A 21996-nucleotide genomic window follows, 5' to 3' on the forward strand; every position below is an offset into this window, starting at 1 on the left:
AACACAATTGTATAAATTTTGGTACATCTTATTTGGCAGTCAGAGTGTATTGTATGCCCTTATGAAATTTCCTATAGGGTAATGAAAAACTTTGTTGGTTTCTTTGAATACATTGTAATAGTGACTGTTAAAGTCTAACATTTAAGTGCACTCATGATGTATTTTACATACGTGACAGGCTTAATCCTAAAACCAGAACTTAATTGATTAAAAACACCGTACAGCGCTTCCCTCCCGTTGCATTATAAAAGTCAATGCTGTCAAGGGAAATCATTGCCTAAGTGTTGAAGTGATTTTACACTGGTTAAGAAGTATCTTTGATTTGGTCAAAACGGTTGTTCAAAAAATGGTCGTAAATTGATCATAGTAATGGAATGCCTTAATAACATTTTGTATTCATACCAATACGAACAGATGTTTGAATTAATATAGTAATTGGCGCATCTAAAATGATGTTAATGCTGATTACGACCCTTATGTGTAGATCTGGGCATAACTCTAAAACCATTTTTAATGGAATGATAGGACTTGTTATTCATATATGCATTGTAAAACTCATTGATAGGGCTTAATATTGGGTCTTTTGCTTGTAAAGTGACCACAGAGTCAAAGCTACTCCCTTAACTGGAGCACATAGAATTAAACATCCTTTAAATTTCACCGAAAAAAAATAACAAAAATGTATCTTACCATGGTTGTATGATCCGATTATCCCTGTTGGACTTGAAAACTGGACGCCGGTCAACACGGTCAGTTGAACCATCAGTTCCATACCCAGCTCTGAAAGGGGAGATAACAAGATAAAAAAATGTTATAAAGGAAAGATTATTATTCATATTAAATCTTTGTCATAGGAAGGTGAAAAACAGAATCAGTAAATTTCAGTTTCACCAATTGACATAGAAAAAGTGGTATACTTAAAATACAATTCTCAAATTATCTAAAAAGCAAATATTTATCAGCTATTTAGACTATTCTAATCTATTTTAAATTCCTTGTGAATTCAGCTGAACAGGCTTGCATCCATTTCGGAACAGTTACCAAATCTGTGACCTATTTCACAAGCTTACAGAATGTGGCCGGGCCAATGGTTAGGATCAAACTAACAATGTCTTAAATGACAGGAAATCTCTTATACCACATAAAGTCATAGAGATTTCCTTTTTGTGAGAACACTTTCATAACTAAACTACTTTTACCACCATCAGTTTTCTTACCTGAGGCAGCCAATGGCGCAAACATGTCAAACTGCCCGCCCATCTCTGATGGCAATATGTGACCTGATGCAACCTCAAAAAACTCGCGGGCATCAGGAAAGTCCAAGTTCTGTATGCTAACATTGCAGCCATGTACGAGCCGTATTTCCCCTGGTGATTCATTATGGGTGAATATACCAATACTCCTGAAATCACATGAACAAATTGTGTATATTATAATAAGTACCGTAACACAACACATATCAAGCTGGCACCGCCAGGTACACACACCCCTGGTTGTCCAAGGTACCTTGCACCACCTATAAAACACATGAACAAACTTTGAACATACTGTTATAATAAATCTAGTACCATAGCTCCTGAAAATCATATAAACATATTGGGAATGTGTGAAATCATTGTACCATGTATTGGGAACATTAATGTTATAATAAAAATAGTATGGAAGTTACAGGGGGTGAGTGCACCAACCAAAATATTCCAAATCATACTCCTAGATATCCCAGTTATTGGAAACATGTCAAATGTATGGTACCAATGTATTAATAAAAGAATTGGTAACTATAAATGTTCTTTGTCTTTCAACTCAAAATGCAAGAACTCATTCAAATAATGTACATGAAGATACATGAAGGCAACATGGTTCAACTACCTTAAAACAAATATGATCTTACAACAAAACACATAGTTAGTCCAGTTAGTGCAGTGGTAACAGCACACTCACTTCAAACCAAGACCCCCGGGGTTCGATTCCCAGTGTGGATATCTGTGAGTCTGGTTTGTTGTCATCCAGCCAGACAAAGGGGGTTTTCTCAGAGCATTCCAGTATTCCACACATAACAAATCCACTCTCATGTAAAATCATGCAAATGAGAATGATTTTGCATAAGATAACATAAATTTCTTCATAATCATTGTTAAATCTAATGAACATACTGTGCATTTCTCCCTTGTAGGACCTTTTCAAGTTGAACACACAGAGACTCCGCAGTTGTGCCCTCGTACTCGTAAACAATTGGTATCACGCCAAACAGGACGGCATCCAGTAACAACTGAAATGAGATTCACAGAAACTATATATCGGTAGAGGAGAAGTTATCTTCCAACTTGCCATCCCAAGTTGTCAAGATTGTCAGCAGTTGTTCCCTCATACTTGTAAACAATTGGCACAAAATGAGTTTTAACAAAACAATAAACAAGAAGATATATTCTAACTTGCCATTCCAAGTTGTTATGATTGTCAGCAGTTATACCATTATATTTCTAAACAATCTGCACCACATCAAACAGGACGGCATAGAGTTACAGCTGAAACCTGGTTCATTGAGAAACTACAAATTATTATCCAAGCTGAAATAGGATTTCGGAGAAATGAAAGGAGTAAAAATATCTTTTCTTTCAGAAGTGTTTTTAAACAGATATTGAATCCTGTCAATATGCATCTTTTTTCAAACAAAATACTGATAGATTAAACATCAAGTAATTATAAAACATAAGTAATGTTAGATCTTAAGGTATATGACCCACAACTATAGATTCCTTGTAACCCCATTTAATCTTTGTATCATTTGAAAGGGTGTTGTGTTCAAAAAAGAAAAGCCAACAATTTTACTGAAAATAAAACAAACAAGTTCTTTTGGCCTATATAGATTGCAGAATTTATCATTTCTGTCTGCATGATTTCATTTGAAAAATAATGATTTTGAAGTATTTTTGGCAAAAAAGGGTCGTAACTCCTAAATGACTAAAGCGATTTCCATGACTATCGAACTTGATCAAGATATTATGGTCACAAACATGTGTTTAAAGTTTGGTGAGGATTGGACAAACGGTTTTCAAGAATTAGATCGGAAACAATCTTCGGGACGTATTTTTCAAGTCTTTTTTTGCAAATAAAGGGCCGTAACTCCTAAATGACAAAAGCGATTTCCATGGCTATCGAACTTGATCAAGATATTATGGTCACAATCATGTATGTAAAGTTTAGTGAGGATTGGACACATACTTTTCAAGAATTAGATTGGAAACATATATTTTTGAAGTATTTTTGGCAAAAAAGGGCCGTAACTCCTAAATGACTAAAGCGATTTCCATGACTATCGAACTTGATCAAGATATTATGGTCACAAACATGTGTTTAAAGTTTGGTGAGGATTGGACAAACGGTTTTCAAGGATTAGATCGGAAACAATCTTCGGGACGTACGTACGTACGTACGGAAAGACGTACGTACGGACAAGGGCAACCCTATATGCCGCCACTTTGTGGGGGCATAAAAAGAGCAAATAAACAAGCTATATTTACACCTCAACTTCCATTCCTTAAATGAACTGCCTTCTGGCAATTACGGTTATCATCCAATGAACGCACCGTCTTCGGATATGTTCGGATCACAGATCATTACATAACAATATACATGGAAATTGTTGATCTTGTTATTGTTTGTATTGTGTGAGCAAGTCCCGTAAAACATAAAACAACAAGTGTTGATTTTAATGTATTGTTGCCCTATTTGTTTGAAATTTTTGTTTAAAAGTAATTTCAAGTGGTTGATCTGTTCCCGCGTTATCGTGACGCCATTTGATAAAAGTTTCCGGTTAGAGTAGGGTCGTTCTATTTACAGAATGGGTAAGAAAGGATTACTGAAAGTTTTTTTTTAAATGAAATGAAGTATTTTTTTACTAATTCTTCAATTGAATGATGAATTATTGGTGAACATATAAGTAATGAATTGCGGGATTGATGTCATAATCAGGGATATGAATGCAATTGGGCTGGACAAAGTACGCGTGGAGTCCTTTGGACTCCACCTACTTTGACCACCCAATTGCGTTCATACACCGATAATGATATCAAACCCGCAATTCATTCCTTAAGTAGTAACTTAATGTATGATTTTTTTGGGTCATTTATTTTCCCGTATCAGTATGCAAATATCTTTAATATGATACCAAAATTTTATGGGGTCACCAGGCATCAAAATTCAATATTAAGGTAAATGGAGCTATCAGAGCGTTAGTTTATTGATGGATCAGATTCCTTAACTAGTTTATTTATAACTGTTTTCTTTTCTTTTTTCACTTATGGAATCATAGTATCACTAATCCAAGATAAGTATTAAAACTCAAAAGTGACAGTCTTTGAATTTGTACACATTTTGCAAACTAAAAATAATATAAGAAAAAAAATCAAGGAATATTCTTCAATTTTGTTCTGCCTTCATTTTTACTCACATCTGCAGCAGGAACCCTTGAAGATATGAAAATGACCCGTGGGTTTTGTGGGCGCTCATTGCCCGCTAGTGACGCCCGTCTGGTTCCCTGTAGTGTTCCCTGGTATGGTGCCCGGCCTCCTGCTAGATTGTTCCTGACAGAAAAAATGTTTATCATTATATCTGTAAGTTTTGATCTAATAATATTTATTTTAATTATTTTTTTTCTATTTATATGACCAATAAATATCTGACTCCACCATTTTCATATTTTTCAATTCAAGGGAATACCAATTTAATTATCAATATCAATTGGTGACTTTTAAGAAACTTTCAAGATCAGAAAATGAAAAAATAAAAATATCAATAAAAAATCTTGTGACATTGTTCCTCTGTCAATGCGATTTTTCTACCGGAATTTAAATACTCACAAATAGTGTGTTTCATGCAAAAATGCAATAACACAATATTAATAGGGAAACACCATGTTAGATTAAGGGAAGTTAGTCTTGGAGAAGAAGAGAAGGTGAACAAACACTATAACACAATCTAACATGAGTATGTGATTATTTTAAAAAGATCGGAAAGAAATAGATAAAGATAGTCCAAGTAAGAATCAGGTGCTTCAATACAGACCTTGTATTATCCTTTGAGCTAAGATTTAAAAACAAAATGATTTTTTGTTTGATCAGTACAACACATTATACAGTTTGATACTATTAGGTATTCAACGTGATGAAATGTTACGTATGATTTGATTAAAAGTGAAAAAAGAAGTTAATCCTTTGCCAGTTCACTGTGTTTAAGTCACTTGAATTTAACTACCGCTATGCCAAAATTAACAAAAGCACTGCAGAGCAAATGCCAAATATTGCTCAACTGTGGGGGGTTTTCATTCAGAAAAGAGGCATATCTCAACATTTATTATCTCTACTATTATGATTAAGGCTATACATGTTCATATTGCCTGTGGCAACATGTGTACCAAGTTTTATTTTTATATCTTGCAATACCTACATAAACAAAAAATAAATAGGGTATGCCAAACTCTTTAAGAAGGCTGTTATATATTGGCAATACATTACCAAGGTATGGCAATACATCACCAAGGTATGGCAATACATTACCAAGGTATGGCAATACATCACCAAGGTATGGCAATACACCACCAAGGTATGGCAATACACCACCAAGGTATGGCAATACATCACCAAGGTATGGCAATACTTAAAGGTATGGCAATATATCACCAAGGTATGGCAATACTTCACCAAGGTATGGCAATACATTACCAAGGTATGGCAATACATTACCAAGGTATGGCAATACATCACCAAGGTATGGCAATACACCACCAAGGTATGGCAATACACCACCAAGGTATGGCAATACATCACCAAGGTATGGCAATACTTACAGGTATGGCAATATATCACCAAGGTATGGCAATACATCACCAAGGTATGGCAATACACCACCAAGGTATGGCAATACATCACCAAGGTATGGCAATACATTACCAAGGTATGGCAATACTTAAAGGTATGACAATATTTCACCAAGGTATGGCAATATGTCACCAAGGTATGGCAATACACCACCAAGGTATGGCAATACATCACCAAGGTATGGCAATACATTACCAAGGTATGGCAATACTTAAAGGTATGGCAATATATCACCAAGGTATGGCAATACACCACCAAGGTATGGCAATACATCACCAAGGTATGGCAATACATTACCAAGGTATGACAATACTTAGAGGTATGGCAATATATCACCAAGGTATGGCAATACATTACCAAGGTATGGCAATACATCACCAAGGTATGACAATACATTACCAAGGTATGGCAATACATCACCAAGGTATAGCAATACATCACCAAGGTTTGGCAATATATCACCAAGGTATGGCAATACATCACCAAGGTATGGCAATACATCACCAAGGTATGGCAATACATCACCAAGGAATGACAATACATTACCAAGGTATGGCAATACATCACCAAGGTATGACAATACATCACCAAGGTATGGCAATATATCACCAAGGTATGGCAATACATCACCAAGGTTTGGCAATATATCACCAAGGTATGGTAATACATCACCAAGGTATGACAATACATCACCAAGGTATGGCAATACATCACCAAGGTATGGCAATACATCAACAAGGTATGACAATACATCAACAAGGTATGGCAATACATCACCAAGGCATGACTGGACATCACCAAGGTATTGCAATACATCACCAAGGTATGGCTGGACATTAACAAGGTATTGCAATACATCACCAAGGTATGGCAATATTTTGTTTTGGACATGTAAATTTTACCAAAGAATATCTAAATATGTACCTTCTAAGACCCGTCCTGTTGGGCGGGAACCAGCCTGTGTTAACAAGCTCACTGACACGCTGTTCTCGTGGATTCACAAGGTCATGTTGTAAACTTTCCGTTAGTGTCATCGAGCGCCCAGTTTGTAGTAGATCATAATCCTCTCCAGACTGAGAAAAGACACTGTTTGATTTATATTCATTTGAATTAGGAACTGTAATTTGATAACATTTTAAATCAGTTATATTTTATCAAAGGTGAGAATTATACTTCACTGTAGATTTTAAAATGATTTGATTTCAAACGCTGAATAATACTGTATTTCATTAATTTTTTTGGGGCTAATTTTGACAAAATAGGTGTAAATTTCATAACGCCCATGTCATCTAATATTTATCTCACCGTTAGAGCTCTATGTCTTTCTCGTCGACGTTGAGTGGTCAATCCGAGTTCCATGTTTGGGTTTGTTGTAACGTTAGACTTTTTCTTCAAGATCCCCCAACGGTTGTGGAACAGCAGTGCTGACTTGGGCATGCTGGGCTCGTTAGGGTTGTAATCATGCAAGAATGCGTACATATTCTTGTCCAGGTCCTTAGGGTGATAGTCTGGACCAACCCATGGTTGCCGCGATGTTAACATTTTGTCTAAAAAGAACATAATAATCATTAATAATAATGCTCGATGGGGTTCAAATTGTTGAGAAAAAAAGCAACAGATTTTGATTAGATTTTGTTTATGTGTTTTGGTGTTAATTGATCCATACCAATCATGGTTGTGATGAAAGCATTTGTCTAAATCCAATAAGTTACATATTTAACATTGTTTAAATCATGAAAGCTTGGTGTTTATAGACAGTTTTATAATCAAAGTTTAATTGTGAATAGCTTGCACAGTTGTAAAATATGTTGCCATATAATTATATGAGAAAAATAATAGGATATCATACTCACTACTTTCAGCAAGGGAGAGTTCTTTTTTGGTCGACTTTTTGGGCATCAGATCCCTACCATCACCACGCATTCCATACATAGCATTCTGCAAATATAGGCAATCAGTTACATTATGTCACTTTTTATTCCAGTGTTTTATTTTACAATTGTCATTCAGGTATATACCCAATGGTAAAAATTGATATTGTTGCTTGTTATGAGAGTAAAAATTCCAAACGTAGCTCTCTTATTTTTTCCTACCCAGTATACAAAACTAAAAATTCAGGAATTTGAAGAGTTGCCTGGCTGGAGCTTTCACCTTTGTCAAATCCAAATTATTCCTTTTAAATAACCAAAACCTTTGAATATCATGACTACCCCACCCTTACACAAGTTAATCAATATAATAGCATACATTTGTTGTAACATAGTCCAGAATATCATGACTACCCCACCCTTACACAAGTTAATCAATATAATAGCATACATTTGCTGTAACATAGTCCAGAGTTCTGACACATGCGATGTAGTGTCGCTTCCAGCATCCAAACTCATATTCCGATGGCATGTACGGCAAAAACCATCCATACTTCAGACACTTTGGCAACCATAGAATGTCCTGAAAAGAGCAAAATGTAATAAACTTGATTCAGAATTTTCCCATTTACTTTTGCACACCTGAGAGGCATATCAGGTGAATTTGGCTGTGCCAAAAAATTATATCTGGCAACCCCTATACCAGATGAATCGCCCAAAATTTTACCAGACTTTAAATAAAAAATGAAAATAAATACACACATTTTTTAGACATACTATTTGATGTCAATATTGGTCTAAAAAAAATACACGTCATGACATCAGTTAAACAACATGGCATACAATTTTTGCTGAAATGTACAAAAGTGTGTTTTCTATATCAAATTTTTCCATAAACTACAGTTTGCAAGAAAAGCAAATGAATCATGTGATTTTGGTTCAGATCTTAAAACATAACAAGCACATGCCTTTGGGTAAATTTTTTCAAAATGAACCGGGAAGACATAATTATAATTATATATTATCATTCAGCATGACAAAAAAGTTCACAAACAATTCTTTGAGTATTCTGTTTATATGTAACAGTTTACAAATACACGAGGAAAATGATAAAATTATTTAATTTATATATTTCAAATCATTAAAACACAGAAGTGAAAAATAACATTTTCTTAAAAACCAAAAAGTAGATAAATAAAATTCTTTAGAATATGAAAAATACCTGATCTGCAAGAAATTTCCAGTGCCAACAAACTTGGGCGCAGCGACTGAGGCTCTTCGGCTCAAGAAAGGAGAACACGTATAGGGCAAGAAATCTTGGCAGAACTGTGCTGAAGTCGAGATGCTGTAATGGTACACGCTCTTGAAACCATTCCTGCGGAGGTAGAAAAAGGAGGTGGTTAGATATATCGAGGTTCAATGTCTCAATACTGTATGGATTTTTCAATATAAATCTGTAAATATAACAAAAATGTAAAAAATGGATGCTTAAATGTCCATCTGTTTGTTTTCTTTTAAAGTGAACAATTATACCCTGCAATAAATTCAGGTTTGATTCCGTGCAAGTGGGTTTCCCCAACAACATAACCACACTCTTGTGTTACAAATTGAGCCAACAATAGTAATTTATATAATGTTGCAATGAATAAGTTTAAACTGAATTGAATTATCAAAGCAACAGTTCTTTGACTTGATACACATGTGTATGGTCTCTGCCAACATGTTACTGGCAACATCAGTCACGGTTTTGCGCTCAGATAAATAACATAAGCTTGTTATTTTTCTTTGAGTAAAAAGATGAGCTTAAAAATGTAAAAATAAATCTTACACATGTATGTTATTATGCCTGAGGTGGGTTTATATGTGGTATTCTGACATGTTATGAACTTTAAATTAAAGCCAATGCCAATTCACCATAAAAATTGTGCAATGATTAGTTTTATTCAGTACTCTAGTTGAACGACTCACAGCAGTTTAAAGGGACTGTACACCAGATTGGCACAAAATTATTTTTTTCTGTAACGAATCTCTGGACAATTATTTAATAAAAGTTTAACTCTTTGATATCATAATTGTAAAAAAAATACCAAAATGTAAAAACAATCGAGTCGGAGGCCATGCAGGTTCGAACCGGTGTTGCCAAAATTGCAGTATAGTTTCGTATCCACTATGCTACGAAGGCTTACCGTAAACAGTTGGAATATTTAAGCTATATACCTTACTTGGTAATATCACGTGATAACATTGACTAGCCAATCATGCATAAGGAATGAATTCTACTCATTTTTATAATTCATTCTTTAAATTTTGCATTTGTGACATCCAAGTGAAACAGGGAAGAAAAGTATGCTTTGAAGTAAAATATGGAGGGTTAGTTAAATATTATTCGCTGGCAGAGGCCTCTGAATAAATTTTACTTCTTAAAAAAGGCTGCTGTTCATGCATACTCCACCCAGCGGTTACTTCCCTTTCATAATATAATGTCTAATCGTGAAGAGATGGATCACTTGTGGTGAACTTGTTGAGCCATACCGTACAATTATAAATTTAAGGATATATTGATTTCGTTCATACGATCATTTAGTTAAGTAATTGTTTTCATTCAATTTAATCGATTGCATGCCCAAACTAAAATATAAAACACTTATCAACCTGAAGTCAGACACATTAATGACCAAAGTCAAATACCAACTATTATGGTATTTACCAGCTTTACTATTTAATACAAACTGTTATTTATTTTACTTATATTTCTTTCACAGGTAAAATAATATTTTATTTCTGAAAAAAAAAAAAACTGTTGTAAGGGCCTATGGGGATGGCCCCGACCCAATGGACCCTATCACAGGGCAAATAAAAGGGGTCCTCGAGGCCTCAAAAAGGAGAGAAAAAACTAGCAAACCAAAACTTATTACTTTTGTACAGCATTATACTTAATGAATAAATAATAATAAGATAATTTCAATCTGGCTGTTATTAAAGTCAATCTTTAAAAAAAATACTGACTTAAATGAGCATATTTTATTTATTCAAAACTGATAAAACATGTTAACATCACACCAATTTTAGCTAACACATATCATGAATTGATTACATAAGAGGCATTGTTTATTCTTTATCTTACATAATGCATTCATATATCAGCACAAAAATAATAATGTTAAATCACTGTTTTTCACCATTAAGCAATTTCAAGTGTATCATCTTGTTTCTTCTGTTGAAATATTTTTGATTGAATTTGAAAAGGTAAGTGAGTTTAAATTCCTTTTAAAAATATTATTTTCTTTTCCATCCTTTATTTGTTATACAATAAAAACTACGGTGACAAGCCCAGCAGACAAAAAAAATAACAATCACAGGGTTTAGTTAATGCAATTGACCCCCCCCCCCCCCCCCTCCACAGGTCCAGGGAATAGCGGGGACTTTGACTTTCGGTCCAACCAAGCCCGGGTAAAATCTCTGCCCGGCGGGAGCAAACTGTTGGTAAAATTCCGACACTGGACACTCAATGAGACACAAAATTCTTTTTATCTGATTTTTTGATAACCTTCTACCAGAAACACACACTATGTTAAGAAATATCCTGAAATAGCTTTGACATTAAATTATGGGACAGTACTAGAACATATAGTATTAAAATACCGATGCGTTGTAAATTGCACTGCTACTGTCATTAAGGAACCAAAGTTGATTGAAGTTGTACTGAATGATTGAACTTGAAAGATTTGAGATATAAATTGAAACTTATTGAAATGAGAGACGTTGTTTTTCCTTGTTCCACATCTGTTAATAAGACTCCATCCTAACTGAGACTTAAAGAATGCCAGATGTGTTACACTATGTTGCCTTTTAAATTTCACTAATTTCAATAATGATACAGTTACAGTTCCACGTTTTTTCTTCAAAAGTGCCCTCTTACAGACATAAGAAAACACCTTGGACAAAATTGGTGTTCGTCCTAGCTAAATTGCTTCTTACGTCTGCAAGAGGACACTTTTCACTCTTGATGAAAAAAAGAGTAACTGTATCTGTCAGACTTATACGACTATAAGTGTATTGCATATATATTAGTGAAAAAATAAATGGATTAATAAATAAATAAGTAAATAAAGATTTATAAATAGATAAATAGAAATATTTTTTCCGAAAAGATAAACGTCAGATTATTGTCATAGCCTTTTTCAATACAATGCATCGTCTAGTGGGAATACTCAAAATTCTCGTGCACGGTCACCTTACAACTGTAAGAACACACTTTTTCAATAGCTCTGCTGGGGGTATAGTCGTATAAGCTCTCAAGTGGTATACTTCACAAGAAAACCCTGATTTTGCAGAAATGGATATCAGAGAGGCTATTCATAGACAACAAACATGAGTAGAGAAAACAAATGCATGAAATAGTTGATACATTATGCATTGCTTATCATGCATATTCAGAACCAATAAGAAACTGTTTATTCAGAGGTTATTTAATAACACTCAATAGAATTTGATACATTTTTTGTTACCTTATATTTTTGTACAGCAACTTTTATCTTCAAAACTGGTAGGTACATAGTCAATATTTTTTATCTTTTATTTCACAAACAGCTAGATGGATAAAGTCTCTGGAAGGACACTCCAGGCAGATGCCTCTGCCCTGGATGTGACCTACTGCCAGGCCTGTTTGAATGAAGATCGGAAAACCCTCCCAGCCGAGGCCTACTGCACCATCTGCAAGGAGTTCATGTGCTCTACCTGCACAAAGGCACACCAAAGAGTAAGAATAACAAAGTCTCATTCACTTCTTGACAAGAGCAGTATGCCCACTATAATGAGAGGATTAGAAACCAAAAAAGACAGTGCAGAGTATTGTGACATCCATCCTGGAGAATTCATGAAATACTTCTGTCCGACTCACCAGACTCTCAACTGTGGGCACTGTCTAGCACTAGACTTGGAGCATCGATCATGCAATGTCAGCCTGATCTCTGATATATCAAAGGCTTTCAAAGAAAGCCAACAGTATGGAAACATCAATAAAGCCTTTGCTCAATTATTGAAGCATATTGATGACTTTCATTCTGATGTTGAAGACAGCATTAAGCAAATAGAAAACCTTAGAAAAAGTGAGATAACTAAGCTAAGGGAATACCGAGACCAGGTCAACAAATACTTTGATGAACGTGAAAAAGAACTGCTGAATGACATGAACCAGATGACAAAAATGGATGAAACACTACTGGACTCTCTGAGACCAAAATGTGACAACATTAAGACCAAGGTTGATGAAATCAGGACAAAACTAGAATCCAAAGAGAACAACAATCACCAGTTGTTTATTGAGGCCCAGAAAGCCAAGAAAATGTTGAAGGGATTGCAATCAACTCTGGCTGAGATCAACAAGGCCAAGACAATTCACCAGTATCAGTTCTGGAAGGACCCTGTCACTGAGAAGATGCTGGCAACCAAGACAGGCCTGGGTACTATGGAAGAGACAGTTGGTACAAATGCTCTAGGTATTGGTTTTGTTAAATAAATAATTTAGATGATTTCATTGAAACTTAATATATGTGTGGTAATCAAATTACTAGACAATTAAACTGTTTTTGAAAATGACACTCTCAATTCAATTTACAATCATTAAATCAGTGCAACCTATTTCTTGACTGCTTTATGTTTGATCACACTATAAACATCACGCCATTATAAGAGGCACCACTTATCATAAATTAAATTAAATTGTTTTAACTTTCCATGAATGTCACATTTGCAGAGCAGCAGCACTTTGTCACCACTGACTTAACCAGCTTGTCATTCATCCCAGCCCCTGGCATATGTGTAAAGTCTCCATCTGACACCTATCACTGCCATCTGTCCAGCATGTTCCTCCTACCTTTGGACAGACTGCTTCTGGCTGACTGGAACAACCAGGCAATGAAGTTGGTTGACCTGGAGACAAACACCCTGGTGTCCCAGGTCAGTGTGCCAGGTCAGCCAAGGGACATGTGTCTCCTTCCTCAGGACAAGGTGGCTGTTACTCTGACCACTGGTATCATTCAGTTACTGGAAACCCCAGAACAACTCTCACGTGGGAACCACATCAAGGTGGATGGTGACTGTCAAGGTATTGGTTACCATAACGATTGCTTGATTGTTTCAAACAGAACTGGGAAGGTAGAGATAATGGATATGGAAGGTAAAGTGTTGAAGAAGGTATCAAATAGTTGGTTTGAGCATCCCTACAACTTCACAGTGGTAGGTGAAGGTCAGACAGCAGTCATATATTTGGCAGACTCTGGGAAACACACAATTTTCAAGCTGGACATGGACCTGAACATCCTCCAGATATTCCAGGACCCTACACTGAGAGCACCTAGAAGCATTAGTGTAGTGGGTAACCAACTGCTTATCTGTAGTTGGAAAACTAACAACATCATGTGCCTGGACCTGCCCAGTGGCCAGATGACTCAGCTGTTTATCAAGAAGAAGGGAGAGATTAAGGGACCACATAACATCTGCTTCAGCCAACAGAAGAAGGAAATGTATGTCACCTGTGACTCATTTTGTAGTGCTGTAGGGGTGTTACGGACAGAAATTAACATTTGAATATTTTCAAATTAAAAACAAACACTTGATTTGATGTAGGTTTACTTTCAGTTACTTGTTTAAAACTTACCTTGGAATATTTACTTCTTAAATGAACCGCCTTTCAGCAATTGCGATTATCATCCAATGAACGCAACATCTACGGATATGTTCAGATCTCAATTCATTGCATATCAATATACACAAAAATTGTTTATCTTGTCATTGTTTGTATTGTCTCAACTGGCCTCCAAAAAACTTAATTCAACATTTTAGAAAGTGTAAATTTATGATATGTTAAAAGGAATTGTTGTCATTAGTGTTTCAATTTTACGTTTAAAAGTGATTAGAATGATTTTTCCCGCCTTATATGACATCATCTGATGTAGTCCGGAGTGCAAACTCCACACACTTTAACCAGCCCAACTGCGTTCATACCCCGATAATGACATCAATCCTGCAATTCATTCCTTAATTGATTCATTAATTTGAGTCTTTATAATGTCATATAAATGTAATAACAATGGCCCCACCTAGATTTTCAGTAATATTATGTTCATAAAATATATACCTATAATTATAGATGACACCCTCACATATATATATTCATATGCATTTTTTGCTGCTTTACCTCATTTTGCTTTCAAGGGTAACTTTTTATTTCGGATAAAAAAATAATTCATATGAGTATAATGTTAATCTTTACAATGATATCATTTATAAGTAAGGCACTATAAACTACATGCTATTTGCTGCTATGCGTTTACCAGTTTTGCTTTCAAAGTATATTTAAATCCCAGATATATTAAACATATGCCTTATATAGAAGTCAATAACCAAAAAACAATTTATTTTTAAACTTCTTAATACGGTAGGTACTTAATAACTACCCTTTTTTGTTAAAATTGTTATTTGGTAACGTGATGCATAATTTTATACACTGTATGGAATATAACTGTTTATGAATGTTGTAAGGGCCTATGGGGATGGCCCCGACCCCATGGGCCCAATCACCGGGCAAATAATCAGGGTCCTCGAGGTCTCAAAAAGAAAAAAAAGAGCATACCAAAACTTTTTACTTTTGTACAGCATTAAACTTAATAAACATTTTAAGTCTATAAGGCCTAAAAAATAAAATGTTTCAGGTTACCCAACCCTTACCCCTATAAAAGCTGCCAAAAAATCAAAAAAGATTGTAAGAAAAAACGTCTTCCCACCATAAACACATTTTTTTAAACATAAACTGTCATTATTGCATAAAAAATGTGTTTTTGGTCCATTATCGCGGTGCGTTAAAACTGAAAACCCGTGTGTTATTGTTAGAAAACGTGCATTATTAAGTAAATTCATGTGCCGTTAATGACCGGCTTTTTGTTTTACATAAGCGCTATCAGGGCCCGCATCATAAAAATTGATGCTGAGTGCCCTGGTTTCTGACTGAAAATGGGTCCGCGATGCAAACTTTTGCACACAACATATTTCAGCATATATAGCTGTATACAAATATTAAAGAGATGAAATAAACAACTTTTAACTTACATGTTTTCTTCTGAGTTGTCTTATCCTGGCAAGCTGAGGTGACTTACTAGACAGTACTTTCTGCAGTTGTTTTGACTATTTATTTGCTTTAAAAGCACTAAATTAAGTCTAAAACGTTTAACTCTTCCAAACTTTAGTTATTTCTGTCAATTTTATTCAGAACAAACAATTTAAATGGACATGATTCCATTACGTCGTATGCAATGAACAAAAAAATCAAATATTTGTTTTTCTCTGATGCTGAAGATGCTGTACATTTTATCCAGAACATTTAAACATTTTTTTCTGGTTTAAATTAGTTGCCAAAACATACAAATGTTAGATTAGGAATACATCGGTAATTAATCGATTACCCGATAGCTATTGTATGTAAATAATCCAAGTAATCCAGTAAATTCCTAAAAAAATATACTTTCAAATCGACTGAAAATGGCGTCGAAACAAAAAAGCAACTGTCAAGTTATGTTGCGGCCCTAATCGAGCTTAATGTAAACTTTTTTCAATGACATCGCTACTCAAAGTTACTCATAGTGTATATTTTTATGCTTCGCACTCGGGCTGTAAACCATTTTGCGGGCCTTTGCAGATGGTAACGACCTCAAAAAGGTGTATTAACCCTATATTAATTTTTGACATATTAAAGCTCCATAACAGCAATATATGACTGACATTTGTAAAAAATAGCGCTATTTGCAAAAAAACAACCCTACCTACCCTACCTAATAATTTTTGGGATTTTATCCTAACAGCTTTTTAAGGCCAAAATAAATTCAATGTGGTAAATAGTTAAAGTAATTTTTTGAAAATAACTGATTTGTTGTCCTGAATGAGCATATCATTTGTTTAAAACTGATGAAATATGATGACAATACACCAATTTCAGCAAACGCATATATAATCAATTGATTACATAATAGTCATTGTTTATTCTTTATCTTACATAATGCATTCATATATGAGCATAAAATGATTATAAATCAATATTATTCATCAATAAGAAGTTTCAAAATAGTGGGTGTATCATCTTGTTCCTTCTGTTTAAATATTTTTGATTGTATTTGACAAGGTAAGTGAGTTTAAATTTGTTTTAACAAAACTTTATTTATGTTTTCTATTCCATTGTTTATTTATGTAGTAAAATAAAAACTATGATGACAAGCCGAGCAGACAAGAAATATAACAATGGGCTTAGTTAACGGCCCATGGGTCAGTTAAAGCACAACGGACTCTTGACACTCAACTAGACACAAAACGCCACAGGACAAAATACACAAATTACATAAATATTGAAATATTGTTATCTATAAATGTCTGGGCAACTGTGTAAAAATAGGGTCAGTGAATTCTCATCCCAACAAGCACCAACTTAAAGCATAAAAATTCACATTTAAAAATAAGCAGATGAATGAAGAATCAAGCCGGAGAAACAAAGCTCAACTCTTCTATGATACAAAGACAACCATTTGACACAAAGTTTGCGGTTTAAAAGTATGCACTTATAATTATACAGAAGATAATAGCTTGTAGCCTAGCATGATATAATATATTATGAATTATAAATAGATAGTTATATATGAATTATAAATAGATAGTTATATATGAATTATAAATAGATAGTTATATATGAATTATAAATAGATAGTTATATATGAATTATAAATAGATAGTTATATATGAATTATAAATAGATAGTTATAAAGTAAGAAACAGAAATAAATGAAACAATCATTTTATAATGAAAATACGTTTTAATAACAGCTCAATAAATTTCCTTTTTTCCCTGCTTTTGATTCTTCATTTAATTTGAGTCTGAGTGGACTGATAAAATTGTCGTGAGAGAACTTAAAGTAATGGATAAAGATTGTTAGTATGTACTTATAAAAATAAATGGTTTGATGTGACGCAGTTGCATAACCATTTATTTTGTGTAAGTACATTCTAAATATCTTTAAGTTTTAGTGGTCTACATTATATTGTGTAAACTACCCACTAACTGGACCAGCCACTTTTTATATCTACTGCTTCAACCAATTAAAATCAATAACAGCTGAGGGCTGATTTACTAAATAAATGTAAAGGAAATCTTGAGAAATACTGCCATCACATTGGACAAAATATAATGTTGACCACTGTAAACTTTGAAGTAGGTAAACATGTACTTCTTAACATGCAATCCTATTTGATACATCAAGGGCAAAATTCCATGGAAACCAGTTATAAAAGACTGCTGACAAAAAATTAAATCGCTGATTTTTATATTTAAGTTCAAAAAATGATGTTTTATGCATTTTTTCTTAAAAACGGTTTAAGCCATAAAACATTAATTTTCGAACGGAAATATGAAAATGTATGATCTGATTTTTCAGCAATCTTATATCATTGGTTTGCAGATATTTACGCAAAATTTTGCTCTTTCCAAGTCAAGAAATAAACAAGAGATGTTTGTCAAACATTATGCCCCCCCCCCCCAAGCGCCATGTTGTCAGGATTATTTATTATGGACAGTTGAATGAAATATGCATGGACCCAAAATGACAGCTGATTTGTCATTGACATTGGATGCCTTTGAGGCAGTTTTGACCATTCAAAGTGTGAGGATAGTAGGTACAGTTTTTAATCATGTTCAGTTATTGACTGATATTTGCAGGTATAAATGTATCCTCTTAGCAGCAGGGAATAAGTACATATGACAATTTTTTTATGATTAATATGAGTCATGACCTTATGACCTCAAAATCGGGGGTCGTCAACTGGTCACCCAAAACCTAAATGTCAAGTTTGAGGGCCATGGGTGCAGGCATTGTCAAGTTATCACACAGACAAGCTTTTTACGTTCAAGGTCACTGTGACCTTGACCTTTGACCCGATGACCCCTAAAATCAAAAGGGGTCATCTACAAGTCAGGCCCAACCCCCAAAATACAAATTGAGGGCCATGGGTGCAGGCATTGTCGATTATCACTCGAACAACATTTTCACATTAAAGTTCAATGTGACCTTGACCTTTGACTCGATGACTCCTAAAATCAATAGGGGTCATCTACTGGTCAGGCCCAGCCTCCATGTCAAGTTTGATGATCATAGGTCCATGCATTGTTCAGATATCACTGGGAGAAGCTTTGTTAACTTTTTGCATTAAAGGTCACTGTGACCTTGACCTTTGACCCGATGACCCCAAAAGTCATCTACCAGTCAGGCCCAACCTTCATGACATGTTTGATGACCACAGTTCCAGGAATTGTCGAGTTTGCCTTCAAGGTCAATGTGACCTTGACCTTTGACCTGATGACCCCTCAGATCAATAGGGGTCATCTACTGGTCAGGCCCAACCTCAAAGTCAAGTTTGAGGGCCATGGGTGCAGGTATTGTGGAGTTATCACCCAAGACAACCTTTTATCATTTTAAGGTTACTGTAAACTTGACCTTTGGCCCATGACCCCCAAAATCAACAGGGGTCATCTACTGGTCATGCCCAATCTCCAAGACAAGTTTGAGGGCCATGGGTGCAGGCATTGTCGAGTTATCACTCGGACAACCCTTTATCATTCAAGGTCACTTTGACCTTGACCTTTGACCCTTAAAATCAATAGGGGTCATCTACTGGTCAAGCCTAGCCTCCATGTCAAGTTTGATGACTATTGGTTTAGGCATTGTTGAGTTATCACTCGGACAAGCTTTAAAATCCTTTTATCATTAAAGGTCACTGTGACCTTGACCTTTGTCCCGATGACCCCTATAACAAATAGGGGTCATCTGCTTGTCATGCCCAACCTTCATGTCAAGTTTGGTGACCAAATGTCCAGGAATTGTTAAGTTATCACTCAGACAAGCTTTGGTCTACTGATGGAACGACCGACCGACCGACATGTGCAAAACAATATACCCCTCTTCTTCGAAGGGGGGCATCAAAAGTTGTAAAAATGGTATATCTGTCAGTGCAGCTTTAATATTAACAATTATGTGATGGGTAAAATCATTGGGCGCTATTATAAAATATAGCAACTATGGAAGTGCTTCCTGGACTTCCCAATCTCCGCTTCATGTTATCAAAAAAGTATATATGTCGCAAAACCATAAAATAACACCACTGTACCGTTGCATTTATAATTAGGACAACATACTTTGTTATAAATTTGTCTTTAGGTGAAATGTTTAATGGAATATTTGGATGGTAAGAAAAAGTTTCCATACTTATAATTAGCAGAAAATGCATTTTACAAAGATTTATTCAAACCATAGCATTGTTTTTAAAATTGGTTAAATTAATTGAGAGCAATTTTAACTAAAGAATGGTCTCTGGAATTATTATCTTAGAAAATGCAATACATGAAAATACACCTAAATGTTCATGTTGCCGCCATGTTTGTCATTGATCTGTATGTAAACAAACAAATTTTCTTATGTTTTTGTGTAAACATACTCTACCAACCACACGTTTTTTTGCAGATTCTGCTTATTGCCGTGATTTTTCCTTACCACAGGCATTATCTTGAAAATCTAATGTTTACTATACCCCGCAATATAAGCATAACTCCCACAGCCTTTATTTCTTTCATTTTCCCCACGTTCCACCGGTTGAGGCAACGCTACACGTGGGGTTGTGAAGTGATAATTTACAGTAATTAATGTAATTAAGGTAGCTGAAGGCTATTTCTTTGTTCCCTTTCTACTAATATTATTCTTTATTTTATTAAACATTAACTAGACCCATAATCTACAAATCACTTGGTCTGTACCCAAAATGTAGTTTCATTCCTAAAAATTATGCTTTGCAACTGTGAAAGTTTTCAGATGCTATTGTCACTTTATTCACACTTATCTAAGTTTTGAATGCCTCGTGAATGTGAATAAATAAATTATTGAATTAATGTAGAGTTTGATTATATGATATTAATAAATTTATTATGGGTGGTTAAAAATAGCAAGAACCTAGGACTTCAAGCATGCCCTGTGAACTTGGAACAATGTTTGACCCCAGTCACAATTGTGATTTTCTGAAAACCTTTAAATAGTAACATACAGAACAAGTCACATTTAAACAAACACTATGCGCAATCAAGGTGAGGAATCACGTGACATCAAAGGGGTTCTCACATGGGTCACCATGGATGACAACCGATTTTAACACACAAGTGACGGTAATTTCTCAATAATTTTTTTGACAGAAAATATATGAAAATATTTTTTCAGCCAAAAAAATGCTGCTATTTTCTGCTTCTATACATGTGAAATATTTGAGAATAGCTTGTATTTTCATGTTGCAATCCTAGGCCAAAATTTCTTCTTGACAGAATTTTGTAGAATGAAGCATGCTGAAATTTTGGCCAAGCAGAAAATAGCATAGTCTTTTGTCTTGAAAACTGGCAGGTTCATAGTCAATTTTGTTTTTCACAAGCAGCCAATGGATGAAGTCCCAGGAAGAACACTCCAGGCAGTTGCCTCTGCCCTGGATGTGACCTACTGCCAGGCCTGTTTGAATGAAGATCGGAAAACCCTCCCAGCCAAGGCCTACTGCACCATCTGCAAGGAGTTCATGTGCTCTGCCTGCACAAAGGCACACCAAAGAGTAAGAATAACAAAGTCTCATACACTTCTTGACAAGAGCAGTATGCCCACTATAATTAGAGGATTTGAAACAAAAGAAGAGAGCACAAATCTTTGTGACATCCACCCTGGAGAAATCATCAAATACTTCTGTCCGACCCACCAGACTCTCAACTGTGGGCACTGTCTAGCACTAGACTTGGAGCAGCGATCATGCAATGTCAGCCTGATCTCTGATATATCAAAGGCTTTCATAGAAAGCCAACAGTATGGAAACATCAATGAAGCCATTGCTCAATTATTGAAGCATATTGATGACTTTCATTCTGATGTTAGAGACAGCTATAAACAAATAGAAAATCTTAGAAAAAGTGAGATCACTAAGCTAAGGGAATATAGAGACCAGGTCAACAAATATTTTGATGAACGTGAAAAAGAACTGCTGCATGATATAAACCAGATGATGAAAATGGATGAAGCACTGCTTGACTCACTGAGACCAAAATGTGACAACCTTAAGACCAAGGTTAATGAAATCAAGATAAAACTAGAAGCCAAAGAGAACAATTGCCGGCTGTTTATAGACGCCCAGAAAGCCAAGAA

The 21996-nt window shown here is 35.0% G+C and overlaps 1 protein-coding gene across 2 annotated transcripts in view; it reads right to left on the reverse strand.

Annotated features, from left to right (window-relative positions):
• Nucleotides 1-21996, reverse strand: part of LOC128238253 (epithelial cell-transforming sequence 2 oncogene-like) — a 43865-nt gene that overhangs the window by 16149 nt on the left and 5720 nt on the right. The window contains exons 5-14 of one of the 2 annotated variants that reach the window (XM_052953957.1): nt 8967-9119; nt 8196-8327; nt 7730-7814; nt 7182-7423; nt 6801-6949; nt 5065-5082; nt 4451-4583; nt 2154-2269; nt 1218-1402; nt 691-780 (exon numbers count right to left, since the gene is read on the reverse strand). In XM_052953957.1, coding sequence (XP_052809917.1) covers nt 691-780; nt 1218-1402; nt 2154-2269; nt 4451-4583; nt 5065-5082; nt 6801-6949; nt 7182-7423; nt 7730-7814; nt 8196-8327; nt 8967-9119 — 1303 coding nt within the window. The remainder of the gene's footprint in view (nt 1-690; nt 781-1217; nt 1403-2153; nt 2270-4450; nt 4584-5064; nt 5083-6800; nt 6950-7181; nt 7424-7729; nt 7815-8195; nt 8328-8966; nt 9120-21996) is intronic. The other variant, XM_052953958.1, reaches the window with a different exon arrangement.

The sequence above is a fragment of the Mya arenaria genome, chromosome 6, assembly GCF_026914265.1.
Source record: "Mya arenaria isolate MELC-2E11 chromosome 6, ASM2691426v1".
In the NCBI taxonomy this organism is placed as follows: Eukaryota; Metazoa; Mollusca; class Bivalvia; order Myida; family Myidae; genus Mya; species Mya arenaria.